The sequence below is a fragment of the Labrus bergylta genome, chromosome 7 (assembly GCF_963930695.1).
Source record: "Labrus bergylta chromosome 7, fLabBer1.1, whole genome shotgun sequence".
NCBI lineage: Eukaryota > Metazoa > Chordata > Actinopteri > Labriformes > Labridae > Labrus > Labrus bergylta.
In genome coordinates this window covers 15,109,686-15,136,724 of record NC_089201.1, presented here as the reverse complement: position 1 = coordinate 15,136,724, position 27,039 = coordinate 15,109,686, and the positions used below count along the sequence as shown (strand labels likewise).

The window sequence follows — 27,039 nt, the reverse complement described above, 5'->3', positions numbered from 1 at the left end:
CTCATTTATTTCCTCACTATTTTGTTTCAATTCATTTATTATATTTGTTTAGTAATCTAGTGAAACTGGATACCGTCTATATACTCCGGTACAGTAGTTGGCGGTATGCACCTTTAAATTGTGAACGCAATCCGCCAAAAGTACATAAAGAAGAAAAAGAAAAGGAAGAGTTGTCTGCCAGCTTTTCAATGCAGAAGCTGAATATTTAAAGGTTGTAAACTATCATGCCGTATGTTCTTGTCAACGCATTTGGAAAGGAAATTCAATAGCCTCAATTCTGTTTCTCACGAAGTCCACTGGAGACATTAAAACTTAAAACCTGCAGAAAGTTGAGTTTCTGCGACTCGATGGCGCCATCGTGTGTCCGCTGACTGTGATGTTGCTGTGGGAGGAGAGTGAACTTTAGACTCAGTGGATCTCGTTTAAGGGTCCCTTCACCTTTCTGTCGAGTTTTTAACGACACAGATTCAGTGACGGGTTCACGGACTCTGTGACGATTTGAACACCCCAGAGGTAGAAACGACACACACCTGAAGAACGACAGCTTCAAGGTAAATTAACTTCACTATTAATTTAACATTTGACCTCGATTACGATTAATACACGGTTATTTCCTTTTTGTTTTTTGCCCTCATAGTTTACTGACATGGTCTCTACTGTAAATATGCTCAACTATTAAAGCTGGGATATGTTTTCAGGTGAAAGAGTGCATATCTGGTTAACTATTTTGTGGTTATTTATCGAATATTTCGAACTGAAATCAAAGCATTGCTTGAAATGAAAGCGACACATTTTAGTTTTAAAATACAAATGAACTTCTCTAAAACAGCGTAACATAAGTAACTTGTATTTCATGCAAAATGATATTGTGAGCATCAGCAGCTGTAGAGCAGAGGCGGTTTGCAGCTGCAGAGTGAGATTTTGAAATTGAAGACGCACCACCTTTTAAATCTGAGGCGTGAAAGCAGTTTGGCATTCAGGTTTGGTTTATGATTATTTCAGGAGTTCACAGCATCAGGATGCAGAAGAATCCGTGTTGTGTGAAGCTGTCCGTCCAGCCCTCCAGAGGACTTGTGGATGAGAAATTCAGCATCTTGGTTCAGAACACGCCGCCTGGATTCCAGGTGACCGTACACGCCCTCCACCACAGTGAAGATGGACACGACTGGGAGGCGTTCGCTCACTACACCGCCAATAACACAGGGACTGTGAACGGTACATGACTCAAAATCTACACCTGGACTATTCAAGCCGTAGCAGATGTTGGCAGGTTTTGAAAAAAAATGACAGTCAGGCTTATAGAGACTGTTTTTACCCTTTTATGCTGCAAATGCTTTCATGCACTCCATGATTTTTTCCCCCATATGTTTTTTCCCCATGTTTTAAATATGTTAAGATTGATAATTTTATTAAATTGTCTATGCTCAAACTTAGCCAGAAATACCATAATACCAACAAAAACAATAACATTATTATTTATATTGATAAAAATATCAGCCAGTATTGGAATCGGATTGGAAAGGAATAAAAAAATGGATCGGTGCATCTCTATCGACTTGTCAAATGGTAGACAAAGAGTCAAAATAGGAATAAAATCTAATGAATTATGAACGCAACACATAAAACATGACCTTCACAGATTAATTTCAGCAGTTTTATGCAGCTATGTGAAAAAGTGTCTTCAGTGTGTGAAGATGTAATCCAAAGGATGTGCGTTGGGCATCAGATGGACTATATGTGATGATTGACTTAGGTGTGTAGATTTTTGTGTGTGTACTTTATGAGTACAAAGTTTTTTTATTACGGTTATTTAAGCGAATGATTTGAGAATAACTTCCAGCCCCGGTCAATTCAAAAGACGTAATTTCAATTAATCTTTAAGCCGAATTTGGACGGAGGAAGGTAGAGCAAACACTCAAACGTGCTTTAGCGAGGTACGAAGCGGTTCCACTAGTCAAACAAACTGGCCCGAACGACCTTTGGCACAGTACAAGTAACTCTGGTGCTGACTGACATGGGTGATGTTTAGCTGTTTTGTGCACTTATTGCACACAGCCCTAAAACAATACACTTTTGGAATGTTGAATGACCTGAGGTTATAATTATTTTTATACCTTTCACTCTACAGTTTCAGAGGATCCCAGTCTTGGAGGGACATACTCTGGGGTTGAACAGATGGGTCTCCTTTGGAGCCTCAGACCAGTGCCGGGCAACAAACCTTGGCTCAGGTAGGAAAATTAGAAAAAATCTATTAAAAATTGAATATCATTATCAGAGTTTAATCATTCTTATTGCCCCTCAGGATGAGGAAGATGAACGTCCAGACTCCCATGGAGGTCACCATCTCTGTGTACCAGGGTCACCAGACAGAGGGCTTTACAGATCAGGCGCCACTGGCCGGTGTGGTTGTAGAGCGCTGGTACATGGCACCCGGTGTCCGCAGAGTCCCGATCACAGAGGAGGGACTCACTGCGACCCTCTTCCTGCCCTCAGGTAGGACGAGTGATGAATCTGGAGGAAGGTAGGACATTCACACCAACGATCACTGACAGTCTTTTTGGTATGTTGTCTTGTATGAAGGACCGGGACCTTTCCCCGCTCTCATTGACCTGTGGGGGGGTGGAGGGCAGTTGGTGGAGAGCCGTGCATCTCTTCTAGCCTCCCATGGTATTGCTGCCCTGGCTCTCGACTACCTGACTCCGAAAATCACCGTGGAAACCGGGAAGATGGTTGAAAATGAATATTTTGAGGTGAGTGTCTAAATTATACATTTAACATTTTTGTTGTTGTAAATAATCCAGACTATAAATCACACTGCAATGTTAAGACACAGTCTCTTTTTGGGGGGGTCTCCCAGAGGGCAAACTATTCTTGCATGATGATTTGTGTTCACTAGGCCTATCCCCGACTAAGGATTTACATAGTCCAACCGGATTGGTCAGAATTCTCCTATAGTCGTCTGACAGTGGAAAGTTTTGTGGTTGTGTTTTATTGCGCTCATTGCTTCATATTCACATTTCAGTTAAACAACATCACTTAACTGATTTTTTTCCCCAGACTTTGGATAACAATTTATTCTACGATAGGACATAATTTTTATGTGCGTAAAAAGGAGACAGACTGACTCAGTGCCAGCCAAATGTACCTATAGGGGTACAATAAGGAAACTAACCGTGTCATTAATAACTGTTAAATTGCATGTTAGGAAACATGCATGACATGTGTTGCGTCAGTGGAGACTGGGGTCAGTGTGCGTTATCTGTGTGTGCGTGTGTGTTTTCTGTCAATAAATCATTAAGATTTGGTTCAGAGGTTCAGTCTCCTTCAAAACGAGCTGGATAGACTAAGATGTCTTTGTGTTATATGATGCAACATGAACTATACTACTAAACATTGCTGGGATTAACTTTATTCTAGATTACTGTGGTAAAATAATAAAATCATAACTGGGTCGACAGTCTGACAGCAGGAAGAGTTTTGATTGGCTGTTGGAAGGATGAGCAGATTTATCATCGAACCCACTGAGGCAATGTTTTACTTAAAGAAGACATGCAGAGACATTCATAATGCTTCTTACTGCAAAAAGGCTACTACAGTCTTTATTTATATGCATATGTAAAATAAAGCATGTAACTCTACATATTATAAATGCATTATTTCCCTCCTGTATCACATGAAGCCTTGTCTAAGTCCTACCATTTTAACAGATAGTTTTCTGTCATGTGTCCTGCTGCAGAAGGCATATAAAGTCCTGGAGCAGCATCCTCAGGTCCTCGGCAGCAGGATCGCCATGTTGGGTATTTCTTTTGGCGCCGTTATGACCTTCAAATTTGCTGTTTACTCTGAAGTTATAAAGGTAAGACTGTCAAAGCTGAGGGGTTCTTTCAAATGATTACTTCTCTAATAAAGGAAGTTTAAGCTGTCAGTCTAACAGTTCAGATGAGTACATGGTTGGAGCAGAAAAGTCCTTTAAACTGTGCCAGCGTGACATCACGGTAGGCGGAGTCACTACACTCAGTGAGTGGCAAAAAGGAACGGACGATGTTTGTATGTGAGGACATGAAATTCTGCAAAGTCCGGTAAACGGCTGGTCTTAGATCCAAAGATAAAAAATGTTGAATCCATATATAGTCACCACAGATTTCATGAAATGAGTTGTTATGGCCTTATTACGATGATGTCTAGGGGGACTAAAGGAATAACATAATACATATTTAAAAATAAAAACAACTGAGGGAAAAATACTCTGAAAGCTATTTTAAAATAAAACAAGAATTTAGTTTTAAACAACAAAAGGCAGAGAACCCCATATCTAGATCTCTTAGCTCGTACCGGGCCCAGAGGGAGTAAGAAGAAGAACTTGGATAATTCTTGTTGATTCAAATTAATTTTGATGATCCCATGTTTTTTTTCCAGCTCAGTTGTGCCGTGTCTGTCAGTGGGAGTCACGTGCAGCCAATAGATGGATCCGTGAAACAAATATTTGATTACTTAATCAAGTAAGTTACTGAACCATCTGATCAAACCTGACCTGAATGTGATATCTGGTGTGGGCCATGTGCCTAACTCTCAAAAATGTAAAGTCTGAGTTAAGTCAACATAATTCATCATTAAGAGTTTTGGGAAGTTGAATACGATTTCTTCATCCTATTAGAAATGCTGGAAATACCCGCATCAACGAGGAGAACCAGACAATCTGGCGAGATCTGCTGCTTCCTATCCCCACTGACCCCGCTTTCAAAGTTGATGTGAGTCCCATCAGACAGGGGTTCTCTCTGTCCATTCTTTGGATTTTAAGGAATGGTCTGCTACAAGATACATAGACAGATAGATAGATAGATAGATAGATAGATAGATAGATAGATAGATAGATTTTATTTGACATTGGACAAACTAGTTGCATTGTTTGAGTTAAATGGTAAATGGACTTGAGCTTGTATATTTCTTTTCTAGTCTTCGGACTACTCAAAGTGCAATACTGTTATAGTCCTCTTTCAGTCGCTGCTGATATAGAAATGTTACCTCTGAATAAAACTGTATTTGTAGTGACATACCTGTGCCACATGATGGCAGTAGCTGTATTTAATGTCCTGTATGTAGTCAAGACCAAACTAACCGAGATCAAGACATACCTGAGACCAGAGTGCTCCAAGTGCTCACTTAAACTGTAACACCAGGAAGGTTGCGGCCATAACCATGGGATGAAAATCGAATTAATAACGAAGTTAAAGCTATTCTTTCTTTTACAAAGAGGTGTTTTCTTTCTTATCACAGTAATGAGAAATATTATTATTAAGTAATTACTAATAACCTCAGTATATACAGTATTTAAAAATCCCTTCTAGCTATGAGTAATGTCTCATACATCCACAGGTAGGTGACTCCACAGGTGGTGCATTAATAACTGTAGCTGGTGATAAAGCCGAAATGTTTCTCTCTGGGCAGGTGGGCCGACTGAAGTGTCCTTTGATGCTGGTTGTTGGAGAGGACGATCAGAACTTTCCCGCCCCTGAGTCTGCAAAGGACGTGAGTCATTTGTTATCATAACTTGAATACTTTTCTTATGGGAGCGTCTTGCAACAACTTCCTCCTTCCTGCATACTTCTGTCACACTGAGCAGTGACAGCGAAGTCATTTGTAAGACGTAAAAAAACAATGTTTAAAAGCTTGATCAAAATGAGTACAAAGGCTGGATAATAACCCACAAACATGGATTATGCATAGGAATGCAACAATTCTCAATAAAAGATTGAACTGTTTGGTATACAGCATCCACGGTTCAATACGTGCTTGTAAATTGCCGTATAACATACAAGTTTCCATGCAAATTATTTCTGTTTGAATTGGCTGTTTGTGTGTGCCTGTGAGTCCATGCGCTTGAATAAGGAAAGCCCTCTCCACCGAGTAAAAACCCAATTACCATGCGCTAAAATTGGGGAAGCTGACAGCACTACACACATGACGAGCGGTGAGGAGAGGCTGCAGTATGAGGAAACACTGCTGTTTTTCAAATCAGTCGAGTGGGGACTTTTCTGTTTCAGTGTTAAGTGTAATGACAAGGAAGAGTAAACAAAAAATGTAAACATCGTTGTACACGTGTCACCTTCTCAAATGGAAACAGAGTATGGCTAAAAGTTTAGAGCAACAGACTGCAGCGGGCTGTCACGTTAGCAGGCTGTCAAGCAGCCACCAGCTGATCCCTGCATGATGCCGACGGGGTGAGAGTAAATGGAGAGGCAGTGTTTAAAGCAAAGTAACCATACGCAACTAAATATCAATGTTTTACGACCCTTTTCTGTGTGAAAGCAAAAATGAGACAAAAATATATTTGTACATTTGTACATGACAGTACTCTTCACACCAAACACTAGCAATGTGTATGAATGGAAACAATTTTTTATTTTGCTTAGGATAAAAAACAGAGCCCCTCCCAATCGGGTCTGGGTTTTGTTCAAGGCTCATGAGAGGTCGGAAGGAGGTGACCCCATCAGCCGGCCCCCTCTGCAGGGACTAGGGGATGAGGTAGAGGCACCCCTGTATAACACAACTATAAAAAGAAATACAAGACTTACAAAGTCTGTAAAAATGAGTTTAACTTGTTGCTGCCCCCAACACATAAAGGTGCACGCACGCTCTCCAAGCACACACACAAATATGAACTGTTTTATGATTCTGGGTTCACTCGGTGAGCACTCCTCCCATCCGTCTGCCATGAATGAGAGCCGCTATCTCCTCGTCAAAGCTTTGCACCCCAATGCATGAGGGTATTGCTTGGATAGTGACCATCAGTTACACACTGCTTTTCCCAATGCATCTTGGGATACAGTGATTCCACTATAAAGGGTGTGATAATGCATTTTGAAATCTTCTCACAATTCTAAAGTTAAGCGTTTACTCTCTGTTCTTTCAGATAAAGGAGATGATGGAGCGAGCGGGGAATAGCCACCTGCTGACTGTCCTGTCGTACCCAAACGCCGGACACCTGATTGAGCCTCCGTACACGCCACACGTTCGCGCCACCAACTTTGTAACAGTCGGCTCACGTCAGAAGGGTGTGTTGATTCTTGCACTGTTTTGCTGACGTTACAGAGACGCATTGAATGATTACTGAGACTTAGACTTTATCGTCCTGAGGGGACATTCTTCTTCACAGCACTGTACAGGTTTGACAGCAAGAGAAACAAATCAGTTTACATTACACAACACATAAAAACACATAAACATATGGCTGATTCAGCGAGGCCTGCTGTTCAGGACTAGTTATGGCTGCAGAGATCAAGCTTTTGCAGATGACTGAGAGTCTTTGGTGGCTCCTGTTGGTCAAAGCTTAGTTTGGTATTACACCAAGTGCAAGTGTTACACCGAGATATTGGTGATATTGGTGATACTGGATGGCGAGTACCTGAATGATTCAGAATTGTTTTTTTTGTCTCTGCAGTGGTGGCTCTGTGGGGCGGGGAGATGGTGGCACATTCTCGCGCTCAGGAAGACGCCTGGAGGAAGTTGCTGGTGTTTCTCAGGGAGAATCTGTACGGCACAAACCTTGGTGCCACTTCACTTTCCCACCTGCAACGAAAGGTGACAACATTTAATTAAAGATTTGTATGTGTCATATGCTCATACAGATGGGCAGTGAAATGTACTGATTGTTCCACATGGCCATGCAATAAAACAATCGAGCATCACTGTAAAAGAAACAAAAGTACAGAAATAATGTAGAAATATACAGATACAAATATGAAGTGATTCTGGTTGCAACATTACAAATATAATATTGCCTTGAAAGTCATTGTTTTCTTTGGAAGTCACATATCATCCTCAAACTGACTTAGTCTCAGAGCTCCTCAAAACATGTGTGTGAAGTTTCTTATTCTACTTGATCCTGTATTTGATCATGCCTATAAACCCCTCTGTTTCTCTCTGAGGATTGCTCTGCAGTAAGATAAGATAAGTCATCTTTATTGTACTCTGCCAACAAACGCTAGTTGGTCCGGTTTCTCTGCTTTTATACCACAAGTGTCTGGTTTCTGCTTGTGATTGTACAGAAAACCATGCCAACTGAAACTGGGTGAATATTGACTTGTAGCTTTCTTCCTTCTGCATAACACTCGAGTCTTAGGGCACACTCACACCAGGCAATCCGCACCGTGCCTAATGTCTGGCACACACTAAACGATTTTTAAAATCTTAAACAATTTTTTTAAATGTGAGACCCCACGCATGACATCATGACCGATTAACTGTTCAGATCTCATAGTGTGTGGTGTGCAACGAGACGATCAACTCAGCACACCACACAGTTAACGATTAATTTGCCGACAACCAGAGTGTCGACTACCACAAAGTATAATCTCGTGCGATCAGATGCGATTTAAGAGTAAACATACATGATAGGCAAGCTAAATGTGACTAGCTGTTAGCTGGTGTTGAAGAAATTACTAAGACTTATTTAATCGAATTGGCATTTAAAGGGTTAAATTCCATCAGCTGTTAACAAACATACAAACAATATGCAGCGAGAATCATCATGAAGGACTTTGTATACAGTTGACATGAGGCAGATAGTTTCAAACACTGGAGTCAGAATCAACATTTACTCTCACTTTCTGAACTTTTCTTAAACATCTTTGTGTCAAATCAAGATTTTTTGGAGGAGTGCTGAATGTCGGCACAAATGACCTGTGAACAGTAGTTGACGTAAGAAAAAATATTTGACTTTTCTCGTGTTGTTAAATAAAAGTGTGTAAAGTTTATTTTCTTGCTTTTCATCCAAATCGAACTACAAATCAAATCATGTGTTTAAGAATCCATCAGATTTTAAGACCCTGCTGTATAGTCCTGCAGGGTGGTTAGATCTGACTCAAGTATGCCAGACCTTTTTTTCCTCCTTTCTTCTCTGTTCTTCAGCTTCTTTGTCATTTAAATATTCAATTATATTTGTACGCTCATGACAGATTTCATAATAGTTCACCCACATACTTATACTTATGTATGTCTAGGCTAATGATTTCCTCTCATATTTAGTATTTAATGAGTGAAAATAAACGTTATAATCACCAAAAAAAACCTTTGTGTTTTTAATTCACTGTCTGGCTCGAATGGCTCAAATGACGGGAGGAGACAAGGAGTTACGGGAGGAGACAAGGAGTTACCCGCAAAAATCTCCTACATTCATTCACCACTACATTAATGAACCAAGTCAGCAAACATTATGAGGTGTGGAGTCAGTTAATCGGTTGGGTTTGGGTGTATGGATGAGTGAAAGTATGACGAGTAAGGGGTGTTGTGTTGAAAATCCAACAAAAGACAAGAGGAGCATCGGGGAGCAGCCTCTGTCAGTCTCTTTCTCCCCGTCTCTCCCACCATGAAGAAGTGAGGCCTGCTCTTACGGACTGGAAACACCGGGCCCAGTGCTCCCAATCCATGACAACCCAGCCACACCCACTGATACCTTTATTTATTTATTTATTATGTATTTAAAATAGGGACAGTGCAAATTAAAGGACATAAACAAATAGGCCAGATTATAACCACAGGTTAAATTCCACCTGTAGTCCCTTGACAGGTTGGTGGTTAACAGTTAAACAAAGTTACATAAAACCATGATAAAAAGAAAGGGGGGCACAAAGCATCTGTTGGGCTAATGTGGTTCTAAACTGATCGGTTGGGACCCTTAAGTGGGTCAGGGAGTCTTTTTCAGTGGGTATTGAATAGGGCTGGTTAAGAATATCAGTTCATTAATGCATTGCAATTATTTTTTTCCAAATTAAATTTCGATTCAGGGAAATCCTAAGATTGATCCTTTCCGTTGTAATGACGCCCCACTCCACTGTGGGTGCCGCCTAACTTCCGCATACTGTACTTTAATGTTTTATTATTTTATTAAAGAATAATGCAACGATAAAATAATATGTTTGAGTCAGTTTGTTCTAAACCAATACAAATAATGCACACATTATTTCTCAGAAGGTACTCGAGTAGTTATCTGGGTATTTCTGTCATCTACGCGAATCATTAAATCGATATCAAACTATATTGATCAATATCGAAACTAACCGAATCGTGAGCCAAACAATTTGCACAATTTGTGTTTTAATCTGTTGTTATTACGGGTAGAGACACAATACTAATACACATAGCCTACTATAGTCAAACACAAATACCCTTTCTCTGCCTTCGCCTGTATTCCTCTTCATCATGTTTCTGTCCCTGTATTCCTCTTCATCATCTCTGTTTCTGTCCCAGTATTCCTCTTCATCATCTCTGTTTCTGTCCCAGTATTCCTCTTCATCATGTTTCTGTCCCTGTATTCCTCTTCATCATCTCTGTTTCTGTCCCAGTATTCCTCTTCATCATCTGTTTCTGTCCCTGTATTCCTCTTCATCATCTGTTTCTGTCCCAGTATTCCTCTTCATCATCTGTTTATGTCCCTGTATTCGTCTTTATCATCTGTTTCTGCCCCAGTATTCCTCTTCATCATGTTTCTGTCCCAGTATTCCTCTTCATCATCTCTGTTTCTGTCCCTGTATTCCTCTTCATCATCTGTTTATGTCCCAGTATTCCTCTTCATCATCTGTTTATGTCCCTGTATTCGTCTTTATCATCTGTTTCTGCCCCAGTATTCCTCTTCATCCTCTCTGTTTCTGTCCCAGTATTCCTCTTCATCATCTCTGTTTCTGTCCCTGTATTCCTCTTCATCATCTGTTTCTGTCCCTAAACACGATGAGAGTTTAGATTTCCTGCGTTCCTAAACGCATCAGGAGCGATCGATCCGATCTCCGTTAAAAAAAAAAAACAAGCATTTTAAAAGCTGTTTCCTTCTCATCTTGAGGACAGACTTGACAAAGCTTGACTTTTGAATTTCCTACAAATCTGCACAATGATGTTGTTATTTCGGCGAACTTAATTCCTGTTTATCACAAGAAAACCAGTTCCTTTTTCGGGCTGAAACAGCTGAAGTGAGGCAGCCAAATAACTTTTAATTCTTTATTTCCTCTGTTTCTATCTGTGTTTTTCTCTGTACCTTCTCCGTCTCTCTCTTTGTCTCGGTATGTTTCTTTATTTCACCATCTCCACCTGCAGCAACAGGCTATGTAAGATTGTGTAAATGACGTCACGGGACTTCGTGGCAGCACAGTGACGCCGGTAGACTACTGTTGTAAACAACGTGATAACTTTTGTCAGCTTAAACAACAACATCTCTTTTTCCTCTCGCTACATCCATTTTTTCTGCACTGTTAGATAAGCTTCGCTTCATAATGGGTTGTTTCTAAATGACTATCTTCTCACTCTTTCGCCCGTGTTTGCAGCGTAAATCACTCCCTCTAACGCGCTGTGCTTCACGGAACAGTCCATGTATGTAGTCGGAGGGGGGAGGGGGCCCTGAGACATGAGTTATAGATGAATAAGCCATTCGTCTGATTACATTTTTGCGTATGGGTTCATTAGAAAAACATAATAACTAACCACAAAGTTAAGACAAATTAGCAATGATACTAATTCTTCAACTTGATTTTTTAGGGCATTTCATGGGACCCTATGCCTAATGGTTTAGTCCGCGACGGACTACACTTGTTTTACAGGACTGAGGTGAATTCCTGACCATAAAAACAACAACTTTGAAGTTATGTCACCAACCCCGATTCTCCTCGACTGTTTTCTGTGTGATTGACACTGACTAATAACATCCTAACAAGTGGGAAACTGAGAGAGAAGGTAAATCCCTGAGTATAATCTGAGGCTAGCTGTTCTTGCCTTCAGTTGGACATTAACTCTTAAATTTGGTGTTTAACTCATGATTGTAGCACAGAAGAAAAGGTAGGATGCATGTAGTTTTTAATTTAAAGACACAGTTCTATGGTATGATAGTTGAATGAATGGATGTAAAATAAACAGTACTCACCGGTGTTAAACTGAAAATCTGCAGTTAACTTGAGAAAAACTTGATGAATTGGGTCAGATTTGTCTTTGGAGAGAGACAGAAAGACTTTTCTAGACTGCAGCTCTGCTGTGGCTCAAATAAACTGTTACTTTAATATCAGATAATGTGATGTTGAAGCTTCAGTGTTGCTCCTCCTCTCAGTGTCACTTTAAGGGAGGGTTTAATGCGACTTGGGAAAACACATGACAAAGCTACAAATAGCTATTGTACAGCATGAGTGTTTTCAGAGGGCCACAAACCCTTTCTGGTGCTTGATTTATGCCATATTTTGTCGAAAGCACAGCACATATGTTTTATGTAGACCACAGGGGACTTCAAAAGGTGGAAAAGGGGTATAATATATCCTTTTTAAATGTATTATCCTCCTTTTCAGCAAGTTCAAATAAGTCTCATAGCTCCCCAAAACACGTGTGTGAAGTTTCTTGTTCTAAATCCACTCTGATCCTGTATTTGATCATGCCTATAAACCCCTCTATTTCAGCCCTGCTCAGAACAGGCTGTTTCTCTGTCTGTAGCTTTAAATGTAAATGAGCTGCAGTGTCTCGGGCTTTCTCGCTCCTATTGTTTGCGGTGAGAAGGCAGATTCAGAGGGCAGAACAAACACTTAGCTGTGGGAGTGTCACCCACCTGGGGGAGGGGTTACTTCCCTTTGTGATGTCATGAAGGGATCATCTCCAAACGGCCTGTTTGAGCACACATTTTCTGAAAAGTGGAGCAGGCAATAGAAGGAGAGGATGGACTTTTCTCATCATTTGGGGGTTTGGAGACAGACTAGGGACACATGTTAATGTTAGAAAAACATGGTGGAGTGTATTTTGAACAATATGTTACCTTGAATTGTGCTTGATGATCACCTGAAGCTGCTTATTCAATCATAATCAAGCTCAAACAGTCGTGATAAATCACAATAAATGTTAGATATGAATTTAACTGTATACCCCACAAACTACAAAGTGAGTTTAACCATCTATCATCATAAGAACTAGAGCTGGGATAATTAACTGATTCACCAAAGTCTCGCGTTTTTATTATTGAACTATTCAAAAAATCGTTTGGTTCCCCTGGGATCGATCATAGTGATGTCATATCCGTATTCAGAAGAACAAAAGACCTGAGCTGAGAGCTTGTTAAAGTGTAAAGGAGCAGTCAATGCACACCTTGGTTTCAAAGTAGCTCAGAGTCTTTCAGGTTATCAGCATAGCTACAACTCCTCTCTCAGACTCAACCAACTTATAAACAAGAACGTTTTATTAATGTGAAAATGTTCTATCCTAACTGAAAGAAGTCATGTCTGTGTTCAGTTTCATACAACTGTCTCTCTGGAGCCACTAGGGTAGCTCGCTAATCAGCATCTGAGGTCAGGTAATGAACACTCAGTTTTTTAAGAAATAACCTCAAAACATCATGTTTAGTAAATGTGTTTGAAGCAGAGAGCCGATGACTTGATTGTTGATATAAGTTAGCCCCGCTTGCCACTAGCTTGCTAGTCCGTTTATCTTATTGCAGAGCATATTTCCCAACGAGCAAAGAGTGAAATCAGCAGTGTGTGGGTCCTATACTCAGTGTTCACATCGAATCGCAATACTTTAGAATCGCAATATGAATCAAATCTGCTAATCTGCTAAAATCAAATTACCACAAAGGCATATCGTCCCAGCTCTAATAAGAACCATCCTGTATTACAACCTAACAGGATGGATCTTTTATAAGCCCTCTCTTCACTCCTGTGTTGATCATTTTTACCTAAAATAAATTATTTAGTGTTTTTAAGTTAAGTGTATGCTGTCTTTACTTATATTATTCTTATACTATTCTATTCTACAACACCACACTATAGTTTACTGAGCTATGTAGTCTGGTAGAAACGACTCGTTTAAATTCCTCATTACCAGCTCCACCACTTTCCTCTCATTCCTCCAGAAATATTTCTACCTGTAACAACTTCCACTCTTCTCCGGTCAGTTTGTCTGGACTTTCCATCACTCCCAGCACACTGTAGACCCTGACTGCTAATGTCTTAGAACATCAGATTCTGGACAGATGCAGATTCAACTTCATGTTTGCTTTTGTTGTCTTTCTCAGTTTCATCTCTGTGATGGCTGCTCAGTTCAGACAGTCAGCTCAACAGAAAGCAAGCTGCAAACCAGGAAAAGTTCCCTGTGACGTCTGCACTGGAACCGTACTGAAGGCCCAGAAGTCCTGCCTGGTGTGTCTGGTTTCTTACTGTGAGGCTCACCTGGAGCCTCATCTGACAATGTCAGGTCTGAAAAGACATCAGCTGATCGCCCCCGTGGAGAACCTGGAAAGCCGGATGTGTGAGAAGCACGACAAACTGCTGGAGCTGTTCTGTAAGAACGACCAGATGTGTGTCTGCATGCTGTGCACAATTGAAGACCACAAGAAACATGATGTTGTTCCTCTGAAAGAAGAATATAAAGGAAAGAAGGCCAAGCTGGGGAAGACAGAGGCTGAAATTCAGCAGATGATCCAGAAGAGACGACAGAAGATTCAGGAGATCAAACATTCAGTGGAGCTCAGTGATAAGAATGCAGAGAGAGAGACCACAGAAGGTGTTCAGGTCTTCACTGCTTTAATGGAGACTGTGCAGAGAAACCTAAACAAGCTCCTTGACACAATCAAAGAGAAGCAGAGGAAGACAGAGAAACAGGCAGAAGGCTTTATCAAAGAGCTGGAACAGGAAATCTCTGAGCTGGAGAAGAGTAGCACTGAGGTGAAGCAGCTCTCAGGCTCTAGAGACCACCTCCACCTTCTCCAAAACTTCACATCACTGAACGCTGCTCCATACACCAAGAACTGGACTGAAGTCAGAGTCCATCCACCTTCATATAAGGGGACTGTGGTGAGAGCTGTGAGCCAGCTGGAGGTGACGATCAGTGAACAGATGAAGCGGCTCTACAAGGTGGAGGTGAAGAGGGTCCAGCAGTATGAGGTGGATGTGACACTCGATCCTGATACAGCAAATCCCTATCTCATCCTGTCTAATGATGGAAAACAAGTTAAATATGGTGATGCAAAGAAGATTCTCCCAGACACTCCAGGGAGATTTACTAAGTATAGTATTGTTTTATCAAAGCAGAGTTTCTCTTCCGGCAGATTTTACTACGAGGTTCAGGTTAAAGGGAAGATTGAGTGGAATTTAGGAGTGGCCAGAGGGTCGATCGACAGAAAAGGAGAAATTGCTCTGTGTCCTCAGAAAGGTTTGTGGACGATATGTTTGAGGAATGAAAATGAGTTCAAAGCTGGTGTTGGCCCAGGAGTTCGTCTCTCTCTGAAGTCCGGTCCTAAGAAGGTGGGGGTGTTTGTGGATTATGAGGAGGGTCTGGTCTCCTTTTATGACGTCGATGCTGCAGCTCTGATCTACTCCTTCACTGGCTGCTCCTTCACTGAGAAGCTCTACCCATACTTTTGTCCCTTTCCTAACAGTGGTGGTAAAAACTCTGCCCCTCTGATCATCTCTCCTGTCAATCAAACTGAATAGGGCAACCATTGAGTTTCATCAGGTTCATGTCAGAGATAATGTCAGAATTTGACTGTTCTGGTCAGTAAAAATTATCTTTGTTTAGCAGAGAGATTTTTATACAACACTTTGGCTCAGCTGTTAACAAACATACAAACAATATGCAGCGAGAATCATCATGAAGGACTTTGTATACAGTTGACATGAGGGAAATAGTCTCAAACACTGAAGTCAGAATCAACATTTACTCTCACTTTCTGAACTTTTCTTAAACGTCTTTGTGTCAAATCAAGATTTTTTTGAAGGAGTGCTGAATGTCGGCACAAAGGTATTTGACTTTTCTCCTGTGTTGTTAAATCAATAAAAGTATGTAAAGTTTATTTTCTTTCTCTCGCTCCAAATCAAACTACAAATAAAAACAGGTGAGGATTGTTACGATCCTGTGATTAAAGGGATATTTCACCCATTTGCATTAAGCTTTGTATCATTAGAAACGTGGTAGTATTTTTTAATGGTTGTGCATCCCGTCCTCATTTTCCCCTGAGACGGGAAATCTTTGTATTTCTAAGTCTGAAAAGGAGCTTCCAGTGATGCAAAAATCGTCATTTTGCATCATCGGAAGTTGTTGCGTTTAGCGGGGGGAAACTACAATGCTAGTTCCTCATATTTTCGACCACTGAAGCTACAGACCAATCACAGATCAGTGGGTGGGAACTCACTCCCAGAATCGAAACTTAACGTCCCCCATATTGCTTGGAAGATATGCTAACAGGCTCTATGGAGAAAGCTGATAATGGCAAAAAAATATAAATACAGCAGCAAGACGGTTGCTGCCGACAGGTTGGTCTTGTGTCTAGGCTGCTGCGGCCGGCAGGGCCGCTGCTGGCCGCAGCAGCCAGTAAGAAAACCGGCCTGTCGCCAGCAACCGACTCGCAACTATATTGCTGGCTGTGAGGACGAGGAGCCGGGGCCGGCTGGAGCTGGGGCGGACTGGTAGTGTCGCAGCTCTCACTGTTTTCCTATGGACACAGACATAGAGTCTGTTTTCTGCCAGGAACTTTCAAGATCAATTCTGGAAGAAATCTCGGAATCAGTTAAGGAAATGGCCTCGTGTTGAAGTAAATATGTCTGTAAATGTTTTTATTACTATATTTCTACTGCTATATTGTATATTTTGGAGAAACTGTAACGATCAAATTTCCCTCTGGGATTAACAAAGTATTTCTGATTCTGAACTAGAGGACCTTGGTCGGAGTGGCCTGTGGTGCTGTGCATTCTGGGATTTGGTGTCTTTCATCCACATGATTCAAAAATAAACTTTCTGCCTTTTCACGGCCAAGAAGGCACCAACTTCAAAATGTATTTCACATTTCTACTACATATATGAACCAATGTCAATACAGATTCATGTTTCAACGGGTGAAGTATCCCTTTAAGTACAATTTATGAGTGCATGTACTGAGTTAAATTTCATGCTTAGTTACCGTTGAATTTTGGTTCCTCGACAGGCAGCGCCAGGTCTTTCTTTGCACTCCAAAACGGACAACTGGCAGGGTATCTTAGTGGGTTCTTGTTGAGGAGAAGAGACAAAAAGACACTTTCTGCCTTTTCTTGGCCAAGAAGGCACCAACTTCAAAATTGATTTCACATTTCTACTACATATATGACCCAATGTCAATACAGATTCATGTTTCAACGGGTGAAATATCCCTTTAAGAACTCCATCAGATTTTAAGATCCCGCTGCTCTAAAGTCCTGCAGTGTGGTTAGATCGGACTCAAGTATACCAGACCTTTTTTCCTCCTTTCTTCTTCACTGTTCGTCAGCTTCTTTGTCATTTAAACGTTAAATTATATTTGTACAATCATGACTAATTTCATAGTTTATCTACAGAATTATAGCTGTGTCAAGGCTAATTATTTGCTGTCATATTTAATATTTAATGATTAAAAAATAAAAGTTAGGATCAGAAAAAAACTTTTTGTTTTTATTTCAATGTCACGTCTAGCTCAAAGCCTGGCGGCCTGTTCGTCACCCTCGTCGGCATCAAGACTAGTGTCTGCCTTCGCTGCCAATCTTCCTTAATTGACTACATAAAACTCCAACATAATTGTTGCCCGTGTGTGAGCTCTGCAAAACCCCAACATAATTGATGCCCCGGGTGAGGCCCTCAATAAACCAGCTTTATCGCATTGTTTGTGCACAGTAATCTAGATTTTAATCCTGAAGTAATTTTTTAATTAAAGGTATTTCTATTGAAAATGTACTTCTCATTTAATGCAAAGCACACATTAAAGGCAGGGTTGGTAATTTTCTCTAGAGACACTTATTAAGATGTTGGTTGAAATTGTCTTTAGGTCCTGACAGAAATTAATGTGCTCTGAAAAAGGAGCAAAGAAATCCGTCATCTGTAGCAGTAAAAAAAATGTAAAAACTTCAACCAATGTGTGCAAAAAGGTACCAATTTGATGAACTAATCACCCCTCCCTGTCTCCCTGCTCATTCTTCCCCTTGCGTGCACTAGCCCACAATCAAAACGCGTCACCGATGACAGAGTTTGTTCTGTGAGTTTGTCCTAGGCCGTTGTGAGAAGTAAAAAAGTACGTTTTTGTATTTTACATGCATTATGAAAAAGTTTAGTGTCTACTTATCACTTAAAGACACCTTAGACGATGTAGTTTCTACACAACCTGAACCTCAAAGACTCGAGTCCTGGGATAGCTACATGCCCGGCCTGGTTGGGGATTTATGTATTTGTATATTTATTCAAACACTCACATGTATGTAGTTTTCTCGTGTATTGACACTGGGTGGATTCTTAAGTTATAGATGGTTTAGCTGATATCCTTCTCCTTTTAAACATGTTTGCTTCATGTTGAATATTGTAGCTCAAAGGTTCCCAAATGTTGCCATGCCAAAGACCCCCGTATAGCCTTAGCTTCTGGTGGGGACCCCACTCTTGCACGATCTCTTTAACTCTCAAATATAAACAAAATGCAACTTCATCATTTTTTTTCAGATTTTTTTATTAACAAATGTCCATTCAATTTAGGGGGGTATGTAGCTAGTTAGTGGTACAGCGACTTTCTGATAAGTCAGTGTCACTCATAGTGACTGCTGCGTTCTGATTGGCTAGAGTGGTGTCTTTTTAATTTGAAAGATTGGCATAAAAAAGAAAACTAATAGTGGTGATATGATCTAAATTATGTGGTTTTTGTTCCATTTCCCTCCCTCCAAGTTTCCCCTAGTGCCCCCTGGTTACCCCCGTGGGACTGCGAGTTGGGACCCTCACTTCGAAAAACAGTTACTTTTGTTCAGGTTAACTTTCAGATTGTTTATTTCTTTTTGTCAGTTATCTTTGTATCCTCTTTTTTATTAACATATCAGTCAATCTGTCCCTTTTCTTATGTTTTCTATTCATAATTTTATTTTCTCTTGGCTGCTGAGCTGCTGTTTATTTTCTCTCGTAGAATGTTTACGTTTCACGGAAATGGTGGACGAGGGGAGCAACAATAATTAAAAATCGGGAATGAAGAAAAAAGATGGGGAATTTAGAAAACTAACAACTTAAAGTGGATACTCAATTAAACTAAACAAGCTTATTTTACACCAACACAAAATCCTAGTTAACAAATGAAACTAAACTCCTCAAAAAAAGTTTGGAAACATTATTTTGGTCAATTATTTTGACCCTTTAATAATACTAATTGGTGTTGTATTATATATCATTGGAAAGCCCGATTAGTCACCTTTACAACGAGGTATAACTTGTAAGGACCATGTATGGAATGAGCAATTGGCACCTAATTGACAGCACTTGACCAACACAACCACATTGGTTGACCTTCAACAACTCCTGGTTGAGGAATGGGAGGCCATCCCACAGCAAAATGTGACCAGGCTGGTGACCAGCATGAGGGGGAGGTGCCAAGCTGTTTTTGCTGCGTATTGATCTTCCACATGCTAAAGAGGTCCCTGACAGTGTAAAACGAATAAAGTGTAAAAATGGCCAAAATGTGTTGTTTTTTCCTTAATACTGTGGGAGAGTGAGGAGGAGGAGCTACACTGAAGGAGGAGCTACACTGAAGGAGGAGCTACACTGAAGGAGGAGCTACACTGAAGGAGGAGCTTTGATATCAGATTACTTCCAGTGAGAGTGAAAGTCAGTCTTAGTGAGAACAGGGCTGCTGTTAAAAAAAGTCTGTTTCTCTCTGATGACTAATTGAGGTGACTGTTTTTATTTCTGCGTACAGCTACAACCTGTAGAAACGTGACTTACGAGTTCTGCTAAGTATACAAGTTGAGACGTGAATAATTCTGACAGTAGAAATCACGACCCTCCTATAACCTATAGATCTTGCATTCATATTCATACATCTGTGTGTCGTACTGATTGTGTTTTTTTCTGCTGCTGTATACTTTGTTTGTACAAATACTGACAATAAACTATAAGAAAACACTCATGCTGTACGAAAGCTATTTGTAGCTTTGTCATGTGTTTTCCAAAGACGCATTAAACCCTCTCTTATAGTGACACTGAGAGGAGGAGCAACACTGAAGCTTCAACATCACATTATTTGAAATTGACCGCAGATTTTCAGTTTAACACCGGTGAGTACTGTTTATTTTACATCTGTTTGACCATTCATTCAACTATCATACCATAGAAATGTGTCTTTGAAATAAAAACTACACGCACCCATTTTATTCTGAGCCACAATCATGAGTTAAACACCAAACTATGACTGTCTTGTTAATGTTCAACCGAAGGCAATAACAGCTAGCCTCAGATTATACTCAGGGATTTAGCGTCAGTGTCAATCAGACCGAAAAAACTTGAGGAGAATCAGGACTGGTGACATAACTTTACATGAAAAGTTGTTTTTATTATCAGGCATTGCCACAGTGCTATTTACAGTCTAGGGCTGTAACACAAGTGCAATCAGTGTCAGACAAAACCATTAGGTGTATAGGGTCCCATGAAATGCCCTAAAACAATTTGAATAATTAGTATTATTTTACTTGTTTTTTATTCATCTATAACTCATGTCTCAGTGGCTTTTCCTCCTTTCTTCTTCTCTGTTCTTCAGCTTCTTTGTCATTTAAATATTAAATTATATTTGTACGCTCATTACAGATTTCATAATAGTTCACCCACAGACTTATACTTATGTATGTCTAGGCTAATGACTTGCTGTCATGTTTATTATTTACTTATTGAAAGTTAGGATCACAAAAAAAACTTTGTGTTTTTCATTCACTGTCACAGCCGGCTAAAATGATGGGAGGAGACAAGGAGTTTCTCTCAATCTCTTACATTCATTCACCACTACAATACTGAACCAAGCCAGCAAACATTATGAGGTGTGGAGTCAGTTAATCGGTTGGGTTAGGGTGTATGGAGGAGTGAAAGTATGACGAGTAAGGGGTGTTGTGTTGAAAACCTAACCAAAGAAAAGAGGAGCATCGGGGAGCAGCCTCTGTCAGTCTCTTTCTCTCCGTCTCTCCCACCATGAAGAAGTGAGGAATGCAGCATAAGGGCCGGGTGTGGCCATTTTACTCCCTATGTCTGTGATCATGATGCCGCTGCACTCCAAAAACTAAAGTCTGTATATGGTCTATATACACAACGTAGAGGGACACTGAAGCAGACAAATGGTGTTAATGCATTCACTTACGGGAGCAGGACCTCCAATTACCTGACAAGAACTTGGTCACCTCGCCACACTCTGTTTGTCTCATTTCCTTCAACCCACCCTCCCTTCCCTCCTTCTCATCCATTCACCTCCCTTCCTCATCCCTTCCTGTTAAACTTGGCACAGGCCTCTCCCATGTCGCTCTCATTTCAGGTACAATCTGGGCCGTAATCAGTTCGGGTAGATTAATGCCAGAGACTGAACCCCGACTCCGAGTCTCCCTTTCGCCCGATCTCTGATCAACCTCCCAGACCAGCCTTAAAGACGACGGCCATCCTACATCCGTTCTTATACACCTACATACATCTGTCTCAATATATCATAGAAATTCACATTGAATGTTTGAAAAAATATTGTTGTTGCGTGGTCCTTGCTAATAAAATGTTTGTAACAGGGACCTAAAGAAGCCCCTGTTTCCATATTTAACCTTACAGATGCATACAGTATGATGTAACTTAGTTTCTGCCCTTTTTTAAAATTTGACCTTTGTTGAAGTTTATGTGGCAATGTAATGATTTATTTCTATTGATTGTACAGAAAATTCTTCATCTATCCAACCACCTTGACCTCGTCGTACTCAATAAATGTTAAATTGCTTTTGGATCCACTATAGCTAGAGGTTCAATGGCCTAGCATTAAAGACACTCCCTTATACATACAGTATGTAATAGAAATATACTCACTGAAATATTGCACATAGCAGGCACATCGGTTAGGATGGACTGCTTTATGTTGTGCCTTGAAATGTCCTTTACAAATCAACAGGCCTACAGTATACTAATAAAAAAGGCACAGCGGTGATAATGGTTCAGTGTGTGTCAGTTCACATCCCTGTGTGTGTCTGTGCGTGTCCAAAAATTTGGAAGAATCTTAAGCAGTCACGAAGAAGAACCCCAGCTGCTGATTGTGTGTAGTTTTTGTGTTTGTGCACTGGGTGGCGTCCTGCCTCCATCTCCGGTGCTCTTACTCTCAGACGCTCCTCTCTCTCTCTCTCTCTATTTATTGAAGCTCATTAAACTTCAGCTGTTAACGCACGAGCCGCACACTCACGCGCGCTTCCTCAGTGGTTTCACGTGTTCGTCTGGGCGCACTTTTCCCCTCTCCATCAGGACCCGGATCATGTTGCTCCTGCTCGGACCTGTGACCGGAGAACTTGAGGGGCTCCTCGGACACCTCTCAGGCTGGACTCCACTGGGTTGATGAACGCGGGGACCTTTCGTGTTTACCGTGACGCAGGACAGCCGCGCCGCACCGCACCGCACCTTACCGCGCACGCTTACTGCGAGAAGCCAATAAAGCGCGTCACTGACTTCTGCGATGTGTAAACACTCAGCGCTGACGTGAACATGCCTTCACTGTGGTGACCAGTCTGGCACACTGATCCCAGAGAGGAGATCCGCGTAGTCGAACCGACACCTGCAGGTGAGCCGGAGCGTCAGAGAGCTGCTGTTAGGAGGAATTTGCCGCTTGTCTGTGAGAATCAGGAGCAGCTCTGATCTGTCGCTGCACGAACTGAAAAAGTGGATTTGGATATAATTGATCTTTTAATGTTTTAATGGATGCTGATGTGGAGCTGGATCGAGTCCCAGCGGAGGAAAATGTGTCAGTGATGTGACAAACAGCTGGAGACAGAAAACATCTGTTTGACCTGTGACACCGACAGAGAGGAAACACCTGCTCCAACTGCGGAGAGAGAAAAGGTACCTTCACGCATCACAGCATTGACTAATAACATAAATCGTTATTAAAAGAGCTGATTGTGGGATATCATCATTAACTCGTCGATGATTTTATAGTCGTCATGGGATGGGAAAACTCTCACTGTCTTATCTCTCCGTGAATCCACCTGTCAAATCCATCGAATCATTATTGTATCGATCTGCGGGCTGGTAATCAATCAGTCAGACTTCTGGATGGAAGGGTTCAGATTCTGTGTTTCAGCTGCATTCGGATCAGATTCAAGATTTTCTTTTTCAGCTCAATCAACTTATGCTCATGTGAATTACCTCAGTCGCGCGCACTTTAGTGTTTTTGAGTCCACGCGTGTTTTGTGTGAGCGTGTATTTCATTTTAAGCGTGTGGCTCGCTGATGTGTGCGCGCGAGGCGTTGTTAACAGTTAGTTTTGCCGGAGGTGGTGTGTGTGTGTGTGTGTGTGTGTGTGTTATAACCTATTGGCCATATTGAAAAGACAGGGGTACAAATATTTATGAAAGCAGGACATTAAAGAAAGTGGTTAAATAATTTAAATAAGAATAAAGGTCGCATTTCCATGCACCTGCTTTAGTGCGCATTCCGCAGAAATAGAATCGACCACATGAAATGTGGAAAAAATATGCATTATCCCAAACCTGATTTTAGACTTGGCTAAAGTGTAAAAGCTGGTTTGTGGATGAAATCAAAATGTGTCAAAGCCAGTAATAAAATTAGAGTTTACCAGTCAAATCTTGACTTTGATTATTGTTAAGCACGTGACTTGGAGTCAGCTCAAGCATCAAAACCATCACCATAGCTTTCTCTACATCAAGTAAATATTTTTTTTATTTTTCCCATCATGTTTTTGACTGCTTTTTAGTGAGTATTCTGTACACCAGCACCTGGCTGGATGGTATCTTGCTGAACTAACTCCTTATAATCACACAATGAAGAGGATTCAAAAGTGCATATATCTGCATTCTTTCTGGTTATCTACATTCAGCAGAGACTTTTATCCAGAGCGATGAGCATCAGAGAGTAAGTACAACATAAACAAGGATCTGTAAGTGCAAAGGAACAGCTTTAAATCTTATCGGACTTATCTTATATTATCTGAAAATGAAAGCAAAGAAAACAAAGTGACGAAATTAAGATCAGACAAAAGTCTAATCATCATCTGTAAAATCCACTAGATGGCTGGCGGGGAATCATGGGAGATCTCTCTGCTACTCCCTTGTCACCTGGTATAAAAATGACTGGTGACGTCCAAATTTTCCAATGTCACCAGAGCTTCAAAAAGTCCTTTAATCAGCGACAGTTTGGAAGTCCTGCTGCTCAACATTATCCTTGCGTGATGCAAGTAAGTCGAGAGTCAAAAATAACAATCAACACAGCTAAAAAGTGAGAATAAAAACTGTCCTGTAACATGCAGTGTTTTAGATAAATGCTGACTTTGCATGCTAACATGCTCACAATAGCTAAACTTACCAGCTGACCAAGGGGCTATAATTCCAAGTGACTTCTGGTAGAAATGGGAAAGCAGGGTTAAGCCCTCTTCTTCTTTGAGAATAAAAATGAAAAAATGATTCTTACAACAAATTGTTTTACATTTTGATGGATCTTTTTCTTTTTTGTCTTCTTTGCAACTGAGACTAATGGTAACAAGAAAACATGCAGTATCTGTAAGTAGGCTTTTTTTGTTTCAGCCCAGCACTGGGCTTCTGTAGTGTAAATAAGTGACAGGTGTCAGGGCACGTCCCCTCGATTTGCCGATCATTTGGGTAAAATTATTTGAGTCTGAAGGCCCCCCGACTTTTGACCAATGACACAACTGTAGAGTTACAAACTCCAGAGATGCTGGTGCTTGATTCATGTTATATTTTGACCAAAGCACGGCACAGATGTTTCATTTAGGCCACAGGGGACAGTTTCAAAAGGTGGAAAAGGGGGATGATATGTCCTCTTTAACACAAGAAACACTGTATTACTTCATGTTGTTAAGTTAAATAAGTTGAAATGGAAATTACAACCTAAGATGTTCAGAGTCAAAAACAACAAACAAGAGATGGCCAAACAAGCCTATACATGACGAACAAATGTATGACTAATCTCTCACCTGAGCTTGTAACCAACACAAATAAGAGAACAGGGAAGTCACAGCAAACAAAAAATGGTGTTGCACTCCTACCAAACGGCTATACGTATGTGCCCAATAGTTACAGTTGATTACTTACACAAAAAACTTTTTAAAAACCTAATATTAAAAAAAACTTACAAAGGGCTCCAATCTTTAATACACAGACCTAATGCTGGCTTTGTTGGAAGTGGCAGCAGGTGAAAGAAAGAGCGGGCAGCAGTCAGCTGAGGTTTAAAAAGGCTAATGTCATCAATTATCCAATCCAGAAGCAGGAATCTATTTGAAAGGACCAATAAGAGGAGCCATCTACATCAGCGTCTTTAACAATCAGGTTTAACAAGGGTTCCAGGTGGTGCACCCCTCCTCACATATAGTCAGTTGGTCTGGTCCAAGGATACAAGAGGCCATCTTTACTAAACAGTGCATCTTTTTGTTAATAGAGGACTCAAATATGGAGCAGAAAACACAAACAGGTAAACTTATAGTTTGAGCACAAACTTTTAATTCAACTGGTGATGAAGCCTCATGATGTTGCTGAAAAAGAGCTTTAAAGGACAAATCTGTAAGATATCTAGTGAGTGAAATGATAAAGTGACCTTACTATATGATCAGACATTAAGGAAACATGCTATATTGAAGTACTGGCTTCTCTGACAACAATGCAGCAGCCAGTATGTCCTCCTCCTAACTTTAGATTCTGGTCCTGAATGATCTGGATTTGTTTGGACCAGACAAGGAGGGCCGTTTTAAGGAACCCCCGGATGGCCGTTTTGGACGCCCCTCGGTTTGACAGATATGAGAGCAGTTATCAGGTCAAACCAACAGGTGTTGCAGTGATGGAAGCGGGCAAGAGAACTAGTTCAGATAGAAGTGATTGTCCCTGACCTAAAAAGCCTCTGCATGTTTCTAATAAGCTCCACGAGCAGAAACGTGCTCAAACTAGGATCAATATTGGAGATGCTTTTGAAAAATGGAGAGAGGTCAGAAAGGTTTACAGACCGATGCAGAGCTGGCTAAACACTGAAGCTTCAGTGTCCACAACATGGCAACCTGTGTGAGCATCGACTCTAGAGAGGAGGGGGCGGGGGGAGACAACTCTCTGTAATGTTTTGAATTTGGACTGTAGTACCCATTTAATACACTAGGTGTCAGAGTTACACATTGCTCCTATAAGCGTCTTATTCAGCAAACATGGTGATCTGGTAGTGTTTAAACTTACAGTTCTCGTCTAACATGTCCATGAATTCTGTGCACAATTAAATAAATCTATCTTTATACTTTGCTAAGATTGCATTAAATATTTATACCTTGATGCAATATATTTTAATTAAATTACCTTACATTGTCATAAAGCCTTTACATATATTTCCCCAGATGTCAAACATTAATTAAATTTTGTGGTGTGGTATCAGTAATATTTTGTGCTCATGTCTTTTGACTTTAATGTACTTTAAGTTCATTACTGTATGACTTGGTATCAGGTAGAGATGTAATGATTATGACCAGGAATGTGCATGGTTATATTTCTTAGTTATTCGTCTCCCTTCTTATATAACAAAGTGCCGATCACACAGTTGGTATGAAGTAGTGATATGAATAAAAATAACTAGTATAACTTATATATGTCACATTCAAAGTGTATTTCTAATTCAGGTGCTATTGCTCAGGCGAGAGAAACATTCAAAAGGCAGTCACATTGGAGCAGCATTTAGTGCCATAATGGCCATGGGGTAAAAACTGTTTTTGATTTGAGAGTCCTTCAACACTATCAGTTCAAAAGGATGGTGTCCTGGGTGGGATGAGTCACTGGGAATGCTGTGGGCTCTCCTGAGGCAGTGCAATCTGTAAATGTCCTCAAGGGCGAGAAGAGGGCATCCAATGATTTATTTATTTATGTAAATGACCCTCTGGAGCGCTTTCTTGTCTGATACAGAGCAACAAGTGAACCACAGCGATATGCCATAGCTCATTGCAGACTCTGTGGAGCACCGATAGAAGGACACCAACAGAAAAATTCTCAGGAAACACAGTCTCTGCTGTTTGTTTTACAGGTCAGGAACTCATCAATGTGTGTGTTCAGGAAACTGGGCCCGA

At 40.7% G+C, this 27,039-nt stretch overlaps 3 protein-coding genes and 1 long non-coding RNA gene across 5 annotated transcripts in view; 3 read left to right on the top strand and 1 right to left on the bottom strand.

Moving 5' to 3' along the window:
• The first annotated feature begins 396 nt into the window (after nucleotides 1-396).
• On the top strand, nucleotides 397-8,753 carry LOC109984836 (acyl-coenzyme A thioesterase 3). Its single transcript, XM_029277549.2, has 11 exons — nucleotides 397-551; nucleotides 1,003-1,215; nucleotides 2,129-2,228; nucleotides 2,303-2,493; nucleotides 2,581-2,750; nucleotides 3,737-3,856; nucleotides 4,417-4,499; nucleotides 4,655-4,748; nucleotides 5,446-5,526; nucleotides 6,911-7,052; nucleotides 7,439-8,753. Exons 2-11 carry the CDS (start codon nucleotides 1,020-1,022, stop codon nucleotides 7,594-7,596), a joined length of 1,335 nt encoding a protein of 444 aa, XP_029133382.1. The 5' UTR covers nucleotides 397-551; nucleotides 1,003-1,019; the 3' UTR covers nucleotides 7,597-8,753.
• Nucleotides 2,264-12,028, bottom strand: LOC136179698 (uncharacterized). Its single transcript, XR_010666660.1, has 3 exons — nucleotides 11,903-12,028; nucleotides 7,403-7,566; nucleotides 2,264-2,511 (listed from the first exon to the last, which is right to left on the bottom strand). It is a non-coding gene; the product is annotated as an uncharacterized lncRNA (long non-coding RNA).
• On the top strand, nucleotides 10,163-15,799 carry LOC114917146 (E3 ubiquitin-protein ligase TRIM21). Its single transcript, XM_020634979.3, has 2 exons — nucleotides 10,163-11,715; nucleotides 14,024-15,799. Exon 2 carries the CDS (start codon nucleotides 14,037-14,039, stop codon nucleotides 15,438-15,440), a length of 1,404 nt encoding a protein of 467 aa, XP_020490635.1. The 5' UTR covers nucleotides 10,163-11,715; nucleotides 14,024-14,036; the 3' UTR covers nucleotides 15,441-15,799.
• Nucleotides 15,800-22,153: 6,354 nt separating this feature from the next.
• Nucleotides 22,154-27,039, top strand: part of grm8b (glutamate receptor, metabotropic 8b) — a 128,583-nt gene continuing 123,697 nt past the window's right edge. For both annotated transcript variants that reach the window (XM_065956853.1, XM_020635000.2), the window contains exon 1: nucleotides 22,154-22,815. The gene's annotated coding sequence lies outside the window, so the exon portion shown is untranslated. The remainder of the gene's footprint in view (nucleotides 22,816-27,039) is intronic.